Genomic DNA, 13,236 nt, shown 5'->3' on the forward strand with positions numbered 1-13,236 from the left:
CCATTAATTATCCCTTTCCCCTCACCGTAACTAAAAAAAATTTAAAATTTGTTAGAAGTAACTAAAATGATTTGATTAAAAAAAATTATTTTTAATTATCTTTAAAATAATATTGATTATGTTAAAGTGAGTATTGAGATAATTCACACATGTATAGAATTGAGCTACACAGTATAGTGTAGTTGTGATCAGGTAGTGATAGAGAGATTAAAAGTTGTGTGATTTATATTAGTAGCTCTTTATGTTTTTATATTTCTTTATATGCTCCCCTGTAATGTGTTGAGCTTCCTTCGTTTCAAAAAAAAATATTGGTTATGTTTGTTTTTCTATATATCAAAAGAGCATAAAATTAAGTGATTGGATTATTGAAATATTTTTTGAAAAATATAACCTTTCTTTATCCAGCTGTATTCTGTATATATTAGTGTATTCCATGAACTTCTCCGTTCAAATAGCTTATCGCACTCACCCAAACTCGGTCCCTCGTCATTTCTCATAAGAAACTTATAAGAGGGACAGTAAACCTGAGTTTCTTGATTTTGGGTTTATTTAAAAATCAATTTTTTTCATTCTTTCGTTGAATTTCGGTGGGTCAGTATTTATCTAAAGTTTTCAACTTCGATTTTGTTGACGTTGCTAAAGCTGATGTCAGTTCCTCTCTTCAACGTTGCTCCCAATCTTGCTGTTTCAAGACTATGCTTAGGTGCGTGCAAACTTATCCACCATTTCAGCAAGTTAGAGATTCTTTGAATTCAGTTCAATTCAGCTGAAAGAAAAATCCCATTTTGTTTTTTAATTCTCCCAGGAACGATGACTTTTGGGGAGCAGAACACACTGTCCCAGTCATTTCGCCTTCTTGACGAAGCCTTTGATGGCGGCATCAACTTCTTTGACTCTGCAGAAATGTACCACCTTTCCTTTCTCAACTACTCATGTTATCTTGTGATTTAATTAAATATCTAATTCAAGATTTTATTTTTATTTTTTGGTTGCCATTGTAGGTATCCGGTGCCTCAGCGGGCTGAGACTCAGGGTAGGAGTGAGGAATATCTTGGCCGGTGGATTAGAGAAAGAAAAATCCCCAGGGATCGTGTTGTAATTGCAACAAAGGTTGTGTATTTGTGATTATGTTAAGCTTAAGTCTCATGTTTTTTGTATGTTTGTGATTATGTTATGCAACAAAGGTTGATTCCATACTTTTGGGGGCCTGCTCATTAATCTTGTTAAACATGGAATTTCATTATTAGCATGTGAACTTTCTTCATACTGAGTGAAGATATGTGACTTTTCCTTTGAAGGTAAATTGTTAAGGTGGCTACTTTGTGAGGATGATAACTAAGATTTGAATACATGCTGTATTAAGCAATTTAATCAAACCATCTGATAGCTCTCAGTTATCATCTTCACATGAATCCTCATGGGAAGATGTGAGTAGGCACCAATTGTTAAAGGCCTCGACACATGGATCTCAATATAAACAAGCATATTGCTGCTGCTTTTCTTCTTTTCTGAGTAAAAACTTTGTTACTTTCAGTTACATATACATTGTGTGATCTGATGAATTCTTTTTGTTCAACTTAAATTATCTTATCATTGTTGTTTATAATGTCTACCTTTAATTTTGTACAGGTTGCTGGACCATCTGGGCAGATGACATGGATTAGAGGCGGTCCAAAATGTTTGGATGCCAGCAATATTATTGAAGCCATTGATAATAGGTTGATTGCTCTCTTTCTGAATTCAAGGTTTTGTTTGGTCTAGACACTGGAATTTGTAGGTACTTAGGAATAGTTGTTTATCTTCCAATGGAATTCTTTAACTGAATGAATAGTGATCATTGTAAAGTTGATGCTATATTACATTCTGTTTGAAAGGGATTGCATCTCATGATCCTGTGTCTAGAACTATATTCTAACAAAATTTTGATTTGATTTATGCAGTTTGTTACGCATGCAAATGGATTATATTGATCTTTATCAAATTCATTGGCCTGATCGGTTTGTATGCTTATGTTAGCTCATACGTATTTTGGCCTGATCGATATATGTATATATATTCTTTAATTGATACATTGACATTGTAGGTATGTTCCAATGTTTGGAGAAACTGAGTATGACCCAGTTCGTCAATACCCTTCAATTGGTATAGATGAACAACTTGAAGCTCTCGGAAGAGCTGTCAAAGCTGGGAAGGTAATTGGTATTATCAATCTAGTACAAATTTCAATCTTTCAATAAATAATTACAGAATCATGACTAATAAAATGTGTTGAACTTCTTTGCAGATCAGATATGTTGGTCTTAGTAATGAAACTCCATATGGCATGATGAAATTTATTCAGGTTGCTGAAAAAGATACTTGCTACCCAAAGATAGTAACTCTGCAGGTTTTTTTTTTCCTCCCTACCATTCAATTCATCCTCGTAGTTTTTGCTTTATTTCCATCATGGATCCCTTGCCCTCAGCTCTGCAAATCCCTCCATGGAAATTTACTTCTTGTTCTGATATTCTTCTGTTTAGTGACAGAATTCATATAACCTGCTATGTAGAACTTTTGATTCTGCATTGGCTGAGTGCTGCCATCAGGAGAGGTATCCTACTGTAATTAATCTATAATTTTGATATTACTTTATTTACTTTAGGTTAATTGTTATGCACTAATAATGTCATCCAATTAGATACTTGTGTTTGTAAAACTTTCAAGTTAAAAGGAGTCAAATATTTTTTGCCAATGTGACGATATATTATAGGAAGAATTTCAAGTGTACCAGGTACACCGGTGTTTCAGTAATTTTAACCGTTAATCTCAATTATAAAAAATATATATAATATATATTAATTAAAATCCACGGTTAAGATTACTGGAACACCGGTATTCCATGTACATTTGAAAACTTTCCTATTTTATATCCTAAGAAGCTGTTACTTTGGATTGTTATGAAACGGTGAGCATTCTTCTCGGCAGCATAATTGAAAAGGCATAACAGATTAAACATTTTTGTTTAGATTGGCTGTAATTGAAGCACTGGAAAGCTCCATTTTCTGAGCAGTAAAAGCTTAGTGCATAAAAATTTCTAACTCTTAACATCTGTACTATGATAAACTAATCCAAAATTAATCTCGTTAGATTTTAGCAAATGCCTCATTGTTGGAGATTTCATCTATTTTTTCAGAATAAGCTTGTTGGCCTACAGTCCCCTGGCAATGGGTATCCTTACAGGGAAATATTTTTCCCCCGGTGGTGGTTCGACAGATGCTCGGTTGAATCTTTTTAAAGGTTAATCGACATTCGAACATTTTTGCAGACGTTGATGATGACTTGAAGGGAATCTTACATTGTTGTTGTCATTGACAGGGAAATATTCAGAAGGAGAATCCAGATACAACTTGTCCAATAAAATTATAAAGGCTGCAGCTGCGGTAACTAGATTGTGTTTGAACTTGATTTTCCATAATATATATATATATATATATATATATGTTGAAGTGTGAACTAATCAATAATTTTAGAATCTCTTGTTTCTGACTTAGTTCTATATAATCTCTATATCTTTCCCACTTTGCAGGAGCACCTTACCATTGCAAAAACTTATGGTCTTCATCCTGTTTCTCTAGCAATAGGTTTGATAAGATTATAACTCCTTATGTGCAAATCCTAAACCCTTAACCCTCTTGCTCTTTGATTTTTCATTATATCTGCTACTCTTTATGTTCCGTGGCAGCCTTTGTTTTGCGGCATCCACTCGTCGCCAGTGCTGTTTTCGGGGCAACTAAATCCTGGCAACTCCAGGAGGTGCTTAATGCATGCAAGGTTGAGCTCACATCTGACGTAATTGAAGAAATTAACAACATTCATTCAAGGCTTCCCAATCCATGTCCCTGATTAAAAAAAAAAATGCATACAATAGGATATAAGCTGGTTGTTAGTTGTTACTATTACATCATTATAAAATTGGAAGAATATCAAGTGTACCAAGAACACCAGTGTTCGAGTAGTATAAATCGTTGATCTTAATTATAAAAAATATATATAATATATATTAATTGAAATCAATGATTAAAATCATTGGAACATTGGTATTTCAGGTACATGTTAAAATTTTCCTATAAAAATTGATCAAGCATGCGAAGTTAATGAAAATTGAAATTTAATAAACTTTTAATAAACGAGCAGAGTAGCAGATCTTACAGAATATTTGTTGGTTGAACGTTATCTAGCAATATAGTTGGGGCTGTATTAATGACATTTTAAATAAAAGAAAATAGAATTTGTCTCATAATTTTTAAGAAAGTTATATTCTGTCTTTCATTGTAAACCTTTTGGATGTGAATGGATTTGATTTTAAAATCAAATTTTTTGTTTTAAAATTGATAAAAAAAATAGAAATTAAATTGATTTGCAATTCTATGAGATTTACATTATAATTAAATTTAAATTTGTTGATGGAAGAATTTTGACCGATTGAATTTACAAGGACGTTGACTCGAGGGATAGGAGCCAACACAAATTAAGTATTAAGTTCGATTTGTCATGGCTTGTTGAAAAATAAGGTCAACAAATTAAGTATTAAGATCGATGGTGAATTGTGCAAGGGAAGTTATTTGATTATATATTTGGCCGGAACAAATATTTTTAAACTTCTCAAGGGATGACATCTGGTAATATAAGATTGGTCGACTTGTTCTATAAATTAAGAAGGTTTGGAAGTGGCAAAGAATTTGAATTCTTCATCAGAAAATACTTTCGCACACTTACGTCCCAACGACTTTCTGAGACTGCTAAGAGTTTATTCTCTGTAGGATTCCTTTCATATCTTTACCTTTTTTTTAAATTTTTTTGTAATTTTCTTTCTTACAATTTACTTTTCCTTTGCAAAGTCTTTTTTTTATTCTTTTAAATTCTACGTTGTCTTTTTAAATTCAAAGTCCTTCAACTATGTTGGAGGCATTTGTTGCTTTTTTTTTTAATTTGAAGTCATTTATGTTGTTTTCTATAATTTAGAATTCAAGTAATTCAATTCTAGTTTACATTCCGAGTTTTTCTCTCTTTTACTTGTTCAAAATGGCGTCTTTGGTGCAATTTCTGAAATTGGTATCCGTAAAAAAGGAGTAGATTTTGCTTCTAGATCATAGATATCGAACCAAATCAAATTTACTTAAAATCTGCATAATAAATTAGCATGCCCAATGGAACAATTTTTATAAAATTATGTCAAAGATTTTTTATTATAGGCTTATTTTAGTACATGCAACTTCGAAGTAGAAGAATTATTAATATGGTTGAAGAAACTTTAAATAATAATGTTCCTGTTGTTGTGGCACAAACTTTTGCAAGTTTGACATCACATGCAAATGGAGTCATTCAAAATCCTGTTTCTGGAAAAAATATTGCAGTTAATAATGCAACTGTTGGAGATAATGTGCAAGGTTCTGAAAATCGGACCGGATTGATCGGTTCAATCGGGTTAACTGGGAATCGATCATCTGGTTGATCCGGTTGATTTTCAAAACCGTTCTGCAAAAAACCAATAAAAAATTGGTTGAATTGATAGTTAACCAGCAGAATTGACCAGATTTTTAAAGGTACCGATTTTTTATTGTTAGTTCGAAACGGCGTCGTTTTGACCTTAAAAAAAAAAGAAAAGAAAATCCATTACTGAACCCACATAGCTGACCCAAGTCACCCAATCCCTTTTGCGAAGAGCCCCCCTCACCACACCTCAACCCTAATTTCTTCTTCCAATCTTCCTCCAACTCCATGAAGGCCATCGTCCCTACCACAATCAACGCGAGATCGGAGCTGTTGTCACCGGGTAGAAGGAACTCACCATCGCGGATTGAAGCTGTTGTCAGCGACGTCGTCGTCTAGTCATCTGAACTCCAAAGTTTCTGTGGTCAACTATTCGTAGATGTCTGGTGGTTTGGTCGTCGGAAACTTCTCTGTCAAGGTTAAGGTTAGGAAATGCATTAATGATTTGGTTCCAACCAACATTGTTGTTACTGATTACAGTGGGGTATTCACACGGCAAAAGGGTTAGTTATCCTTAAAGTTCAAGTTAGTTCTTCAATACAAACAACTGTCTTCGTGGTAGTAACTTCAAAGGCAAGTTATAATAATTTGTTGGGTCAAGATTGTATTCATGGTGTCAGAACGATACCTTTGACAATGCACCAGAAACTCCTCCTTTGGACTAGTGAGGAGAAGACTGAAGTGGTAGAGGCTAATGATAGTCTTTATATTTTGCAAATGCCTGTTGACTTCTAAGGTTATAATAACAAGCTGAAACCTTTAGATGTTGACAGAAATTTGACTTCTGCTAATTGTGAAGGCTGTTTTTTGACTAAGGAAGGTCTCAACATAAAGTTCAAGCTTCTGATACCAGAGTATACCCCCTCGTCTAGGAGTAAGTTTATATTTAAAAAAATAATAATAATTCGACAACTTATATACTCGAGATGACTAATGAAGAAGATGGTGTCGAATTATTTATTATCTTTAAAAATTATGTGGATAGTTTTTTCTTTTACAGTATGTTTTTTCTTTTTTAGTAATGATTCTTCTGATTAAGTCGAACCAAGTAGGAATTTCAATTAAAAAAAGTGTACTTCAATTCCTAATAGTAATTTATCTTCTGTAGCATGTACTTTTCCTTTTAAGAGTAGTGTTGGAAAAATTGTCAGTCATTCAAATGTTGATGTATCTCAGAATTTTTGTATTGTAAACGACCCAACAGTTGTTTTGGCTAATAATTTTAATAAAGTTGATGTTTCCTCAAGTGATTCAGTGAATTTATCATTTGATTGTATTATGACCTCGAACCTTTAGATTTCTGAAAAACTTCAATTGATGATGATCATATCGATAAAAGATTTGAATCACAAGATCCACTTGATGAAATCGACTTAGGAACCGATGGTGCTATAAGGCCTACTTATATTGGCAAAAACATTAATGAGGAATCCAGAACTGCATTGATTAAATTATTGACTGAATACAAAGATTATTTTGTTTGGGACTATGAGATGAGATGCTTGGTTTTGATCGATTAGCATCGATTGCTACTAAAGCCATTCTCTCGACTAGTGAAACAAGCTCCTTGGCGTTTTGCTTCTAAAATAAATTTAAAAATAAAGGAGGAGATTGAGCGATTAATTAAGGCTAAGTTCATTCGAACGGCTCGATATGCTCATTGGGTCTCAAATATTGTTCATGTAATAAAAAAAGAATGGAAAATTGGGTGTTTGTATTGGGAAATGGATCCTCTCCATTTTTTTGAACACTTGAGAGAATAAAGTGTGATCTCTTACCGTTAATTCTATAAGTGAGACCAAAATTAAATAGGAGAGAGAGCAATGAATGATGAGAGTAAACACTGGACTATCCAGTTTTTTTTCCCACTGGAGAGGATCCACTCCCGTTTGTATTGATTTTCGAGATTAATATAATACAACTCTTAAAGATGAGTATTTCGTGTCCGTAGCGAATATGTTAATCGATTATGTGGCTGATGATGAAATTTTAAGTTTTATGGATGAATATTCTACTTATAATCAAATATTTATTGTTGAAGATGACCCTACAAGAAATTCGGTCGAATACCATCGGATTTACCAAAAAAATTTGCCGGTAAATAATTAATTCGACGGTATAAACCTCGTTGTTAATTATTTATCGACGAATTTTTTCGTCCGCCGCTAATTATTGTTGGAAAATTTTCGCTAGTAGTTTTTATTGTCAGATTTTTTCTCCGTAAATCTAATGGTAATATATTATTAATTGATTCTTAAATTAATAACTATCGGCTGATTTTACCGACAGTAAACTTAAATTTTAAATTTTTTAAAAATTTGTTTAAAAATTAATATATAATTTTAAATATTTAAATTCAATAATTTATAAACTAATAAATCAGAAAATACAATACTAATGAACTCATAAAATATTAACTCAAATAATAATAAACTTAAAAAATTAACAACAATAGATAATAAATAAATAATTAACTTAGAAGATAAACAAATTAAGATTAACTCAGACAATTAACAACAATCAACTAATTAACTCAAAAAATAATTAACTTAGATAATAATAAACTTAAAAAATTAACAACAATAAACAATAAATCATTAATGAACTTAGAAAATAAACAAGTTAAGATTAGCTCAAGCAATTAACAACAATCAACTAATTAACTCAAATAATAATAAACTTAAAAAATTAACAACAATAAATAATAAGCCAATAATTACCTCAAAAAATAAACAAATTATTATTAACTCGGATATTTAACAATATTGGAACAAAAATCAGAACAATAAATGAACAAAATCTAAAAAACAGTTAAATCTCTAATTAAGGCTGCACACGGATCGAATTAGATATGGCCAAAATCTCAATCCGATCTGCACTAATCACATTGGATCAAATATCCGCACTTTTTGTTCTCCGATCTGATCCGCATATTTGTGGATAGGATCGGATTAAAATTCGGATATATTCGTAAAAATAAAAATATTTTTAATTTTAAAAGAATCAACAAAATAAAAAATAGAAACTGGAACCTTAAATCTCTAATTTGACATTAATGGTTACACTAAAATATATCAATTACAGCATACACAACAATAACAAAGGTATACATTTCAAAAATTAAAATCACATTTGTTTTAACAATAGAAACAAAAACAGAATCAGATCAAGAAACAAGCATAAACATATCTGTATTTCAAAAATCAAAGATCAACAAAAAAAAAACATATTTGGAACCCTAATTGCGTAGAAGCAGATCTGCATTGGAGAAGCACAAGCAGAAGGAAGAAACTGCAAAAGGAGGATGCAACACCAAACAACGAAGAGCAGCGACAAGCGGGTGAGGCGTAGAGGCGAGTGCGCGAGTGAGGAGCAATGGTGAGCAGAGATGACGACCGCGCCGATGAAGGAGACGACAATCACGCCGATTGAGAGGATGACCACCATGCCGAAGGAGGAGACAACGACGCGACGATGGAGACAAAGAAGTAGACATGGTCTCAGTGGTCTGAGATGACGACGGAGGAGATGCGGTAATGGAGGTGAATGACGGTGATGGATGAAGTGAACGGCAGTGATGGATAACAGGGAATGGGATTGGGTCTGGGTGAGAGAGGAGAGGGGGAGCAGCGCCGTTTATTTGAGTGTATGGGTTAAGGAATTAAGGTTTCCATTTCTTAACTATAGTATTTATATTATGGGTGCGGATCCGCGGATATGCAGATCGGATCCGCGAATATCATGGCAATATCCGCTATCTGATCCTATCAGAGTGCGGATCGGATGCGGATAAATACCACGGATATGCGAATATTATCCGATCCATGTGCAGCCATATCTCTAATACAAACCTCCTAATTGCAAATTTACTAATACATAACAAATTAAAATCAAATAAATTAGGATTTAGGGTTTAATTACCCAAAACTAATTATTGAGTTACCTGTAGACAATGGCAATGCAGAAGATTTTACTGGCGTGGTGGTAGCACAGATGACAAAATGGTGGCGGCAGTGACCAACCGGCAGGGGATGCATTAGTTTTTTTTTTAATAAATTGAAAAAAAATAATAGGAAAAAGGAGGAGGACAATACACTTGGAGGCAGCTGTGGCAGCAGCAATAGTGGCGGGAGCGACAAAAACGGTGGCAATTGAGCGACCAACGCGACGCAAGGAGTCCACACAGTTTTTGAACGTTGTTGGTGGTGGCAGATGCTGGTGGAAGGGCTGCCGGAGATGGTTTGTGGGAGGGAGAGAAAAGGGTTCAAAAATGAGGGAGAGAGGGTTCGCGATTCGAATTTAAGGCAAGATTACTGTCGGATTTATCGGCGGGTAAATTCCACAGTAATGATCTCGCCAATTTTTCGTTTTTTCCTCCAATTATTATCGGTGAATTTACCGTCGGAAAACCAAATCTAACAATAATTTTTTTATCGGACGAATTTATTGCCAAATCTGATGGTAAATCCACCTCTAATGTTCAACACTAATTCTGACAATAAATCCGGCGATATTTAACATTTTTCTTGTAGTGTGATGTGTCGAAAAAAGTCTTTCGATGTCCTGGTGCCTTAGGTACTAATGAATGGGTTATGATATCCCGGTGCCTTAGGTACTTATGAATGTTGTCTAGGTTGAACCTTGGAAATTGATTTTGAATGGATTAAAGCATAAAAATGGTCCTGGTGTTGACATTTTGATTATATCTTCGAAAGGGATTCCATCAAAATTTTGTTTGAATTAAAATATCCATATTCAAATAACGTGGTTGAGTATGAGGCCTTGATATTAGAATTAAAAATATTAATTGACAAGGAGCCATTAGATATTCAAATTTTAAGAGATTCTCAATTAATTTTAAAACAGTTATCAAAAGAATTTAAGTGTACAAGTGAGATACTACAAAAATATTTATAAACAACATGAGAATTATTGGTGTCGTTCCGCAAAGTATCATTAATACATATTTCAAGAGTTCAAAGTATCATTAGTATATATATATATATTTTAATATTTTATATATACATATAAAATAGTAATATATAATTATATATATATATATTAATGATCTTAATTATTTAAAATTTTATATTTATTTTTATATATAATTTTGATGTAGGATATAAATAAAAAATTTATAATTTATTGATAGATAAATAATATATAAAATTAATCTTTTTAAATATTTTTTAAAATATATAAGTTATAATTTATTGATATAGAATTATAGATTATATTCCTATTATTTGATTTAACTCGTGAATCGAGTTTGAGTTCAAGAAATAGACTTAATTGTTAAGGCAAATTCAATTTTTGTGAACCGAACTTAAAATCGACTCCCTTCTAGTTCTAATCTCATCAGAAAGAGCAAATTAAACAAAAGAATTATAAGGTACAAAAGAATGATAATGTACTAAAAAAAGTACTAAAAATATTTAAAAAAATTATATAAAAATATACTAAAAAATAAAAAAAGAACACTATAATTTAATATTATATTTTTTAGTAATTATCTATTTAAAAATAATTTTAATTGATATTATGTAAATAATATTATTTTATCAAAATTAATTTTAATATAAAATTATCATACATAAATTATATTGATACAAACTTATTTTTACCTAAAATTAATTATATAAATTATATTTATTTAAATTTTAATTTGATAAACGATAATTTAAATAGACAGTTAGTAATTTCATTAATTAGCATCCAATAATTTTTTGGAAAAAGGGTAAAAATTTAGTATTTTAGTTTAATTCATTGTAAATTATTTTATTATAAAAAAGAAAGAAAGAAAGATAAATATTACTCCTTATAGCTAAGGATAAATACTCCATCATCAGATTTGTCCTTGTGAGTTGAGACATGATAAAGAGACAAGCAAGTGATTAGTTAATACTTTGGAGATATTGTTGGACAAAGGATAGATAATGGATAAATACAACATCTTCAAGGACATTTTCGAATTTGTACAATGTTCTGTTTTCACAAAAGCACTGGAAAACTAGAATCAGTAACACCAATAAGATTTAACCATATCACCTTTGAACATATTCTTCTCAATCACAATAACAATGACTACTATAAAAAGTTAAATCCTAAAAGGATCTAATCTTAATCCCCAATAAAAGTTCTCCTCCCATTATCATAAAGTAGTGAATTATAGTGGAAGAAATTCTTTTTTAAACATTACATATTATTCCTATTTTAATATTAGAATTTTATTTTTCTATTGTTAGGTTATATTTTCTCAAGAATTTTTTTTATTGCAAAAATATCACAAAAGAAGTCATAATATAAAAAAATATTTAGTTAACATATATGTTAAAATTATCATTTATAAAATTATATATAAATATAAAAAAATTAAATTTTAATGCATTATTTATATATTAAAGTAAAAAGGTTTAAAAAATTATTATTAATAATAATTTTAATATATGTCTTAGAATATATGCTAACTAAACCTATAACTAAAAATGGACAAAGAAAGCAAAATAATAAAAGAAGAGAGAATTTGTAGTCAAGGATAAGTGGTTAACAATTAGTGTCGATCATTATTGTTATTCTTCGTAGTTTAATACTTTAATGCATTTTGTCGGTTCCACTTTAAATAATGGACATTCGTATAATCGTATGGCTTGTATTATGATTTCTAAGACTACTATTTAAGACCCACCTTCTATTATTCAATGACCAAAGTACCAAACCCTATACACGCTATACACGGTCTTATCCATTTCTCTAGTATTTCCCTTCTTATCATACACACACATTTATATATGAAAGTGAAATGTGAATAACTCTTAATTTGGTTAAGTGGAGATTTTTCATTCACTCTTTCTTTTCATCTTTTATTGTCTAATAATAATTCTTAAATTATTTAAAATAAGTATTTCTAAGAAGTATTCAATTATAATTATTTCTTTTGCTAATAATTAAGTGGGACAAACTACACCTTTAAATAAGGTAGATGTTACAATTATTTAAATATAATATTTTTAAAATAGTTACATTCCTATCTCATAATTAATTTATACAAATTACTATAGCTTTTATTAAAGTTTATAGATAAATTATTGTAGAAAACATAAATTTATATAAAAAGTACTAAGTTATAAACATCTAGAGACAATAATATTTTACATAAATTAATTATAGGATGAAAATATAACCTTTTCGAAGATATTATATTTAGATAATTTTAATTTTTCTAATAAAGTTGAGTAGTGAGATAAACTAAATTTAAATTTTGGAATAAATAATAAGTCTAATTTTTAAAAATTTACGTTAAGTATATAATAATAATAATAATTTGAAACTCCTTGGTACTCCAATAAATGAAAGCCTCCAGCATCATCTACAGGCACGGAACAAACAAAATAAAGTTAGTAATAAAAATGGATGTGTTCAAAATATTTTGAACATACAGGTATGGTGCATATATTTAAATTTATTATTCTACATTTGATAAATAAAAAATAAATTAATAGATATTTAATAGTTGATGTATATATGTGTGAAAAAAAGACGTATATATGTGTGAAAAAAAGACGTTCTTATTTATTCATAAAATAATAAATTTTGAATATAGTATTAAGGGATGTATTAAGTATTACTGTTTTTATTTTTAAAAAACATTCATAAAAATACATGTTTAATTTAACTTGTGTTAAAAATCTTATATAACTTTATATATTA

At 30.5% G+C, this 13,236-nt stretch overlaps 1 protein-coding gene across 1 annotated transcript; it reads left to right on the forward strand.

Moving 5' to 3' along the window:
* Positions 1-359: 359 nt before the first annotated feature.
* On the forward strand, positions 360-4,053 carry LOC112792780 (uncharacterized). Its single transcript, XM_025836153.3, has 12 exons — positions 360-703; positions 806-905; positions 1,002-1,110; positions 1,630-1,718; positions 1,941-1,997; positions 2,084-2,192; positions 2,285-2,386; positions 2,526-2,590; positions 3,173-3,276; positions 3,355-3,419; positions 3,566-3,620; positions 3,722-4,053. Exons 1-12 carry the CDS (start codon positions 646-648, stop codon positions 3,880-3,882), a joined length of 1,074 nt encoding a protein of 357 aa, XP_025691938.1. The 5' UTR covers positions 360-645; the 3' UTR covers positions 3,883-4,053.
* Positions 4,054-13,236: the final 9,183 nt, after the last annotated feature.

This window comes from Arachis hypogaea, chromosome 13 (genome assembly GCF_003086295.3).
Source record: "Arachis hypogaea cultivar Tifrunner chromosome 13, arahy.Tifrunner.gnm2.J5K5, whole genome shotgun sequence".
In the NCBI taxonomy this organism is placed as follows: domain Eukaryota; kingdom Viridiplantae; phylum Streptophyta; class Magnoliopsida; order Fabales; family Fabaceae; genus Arachis; species Arachis hypogaea.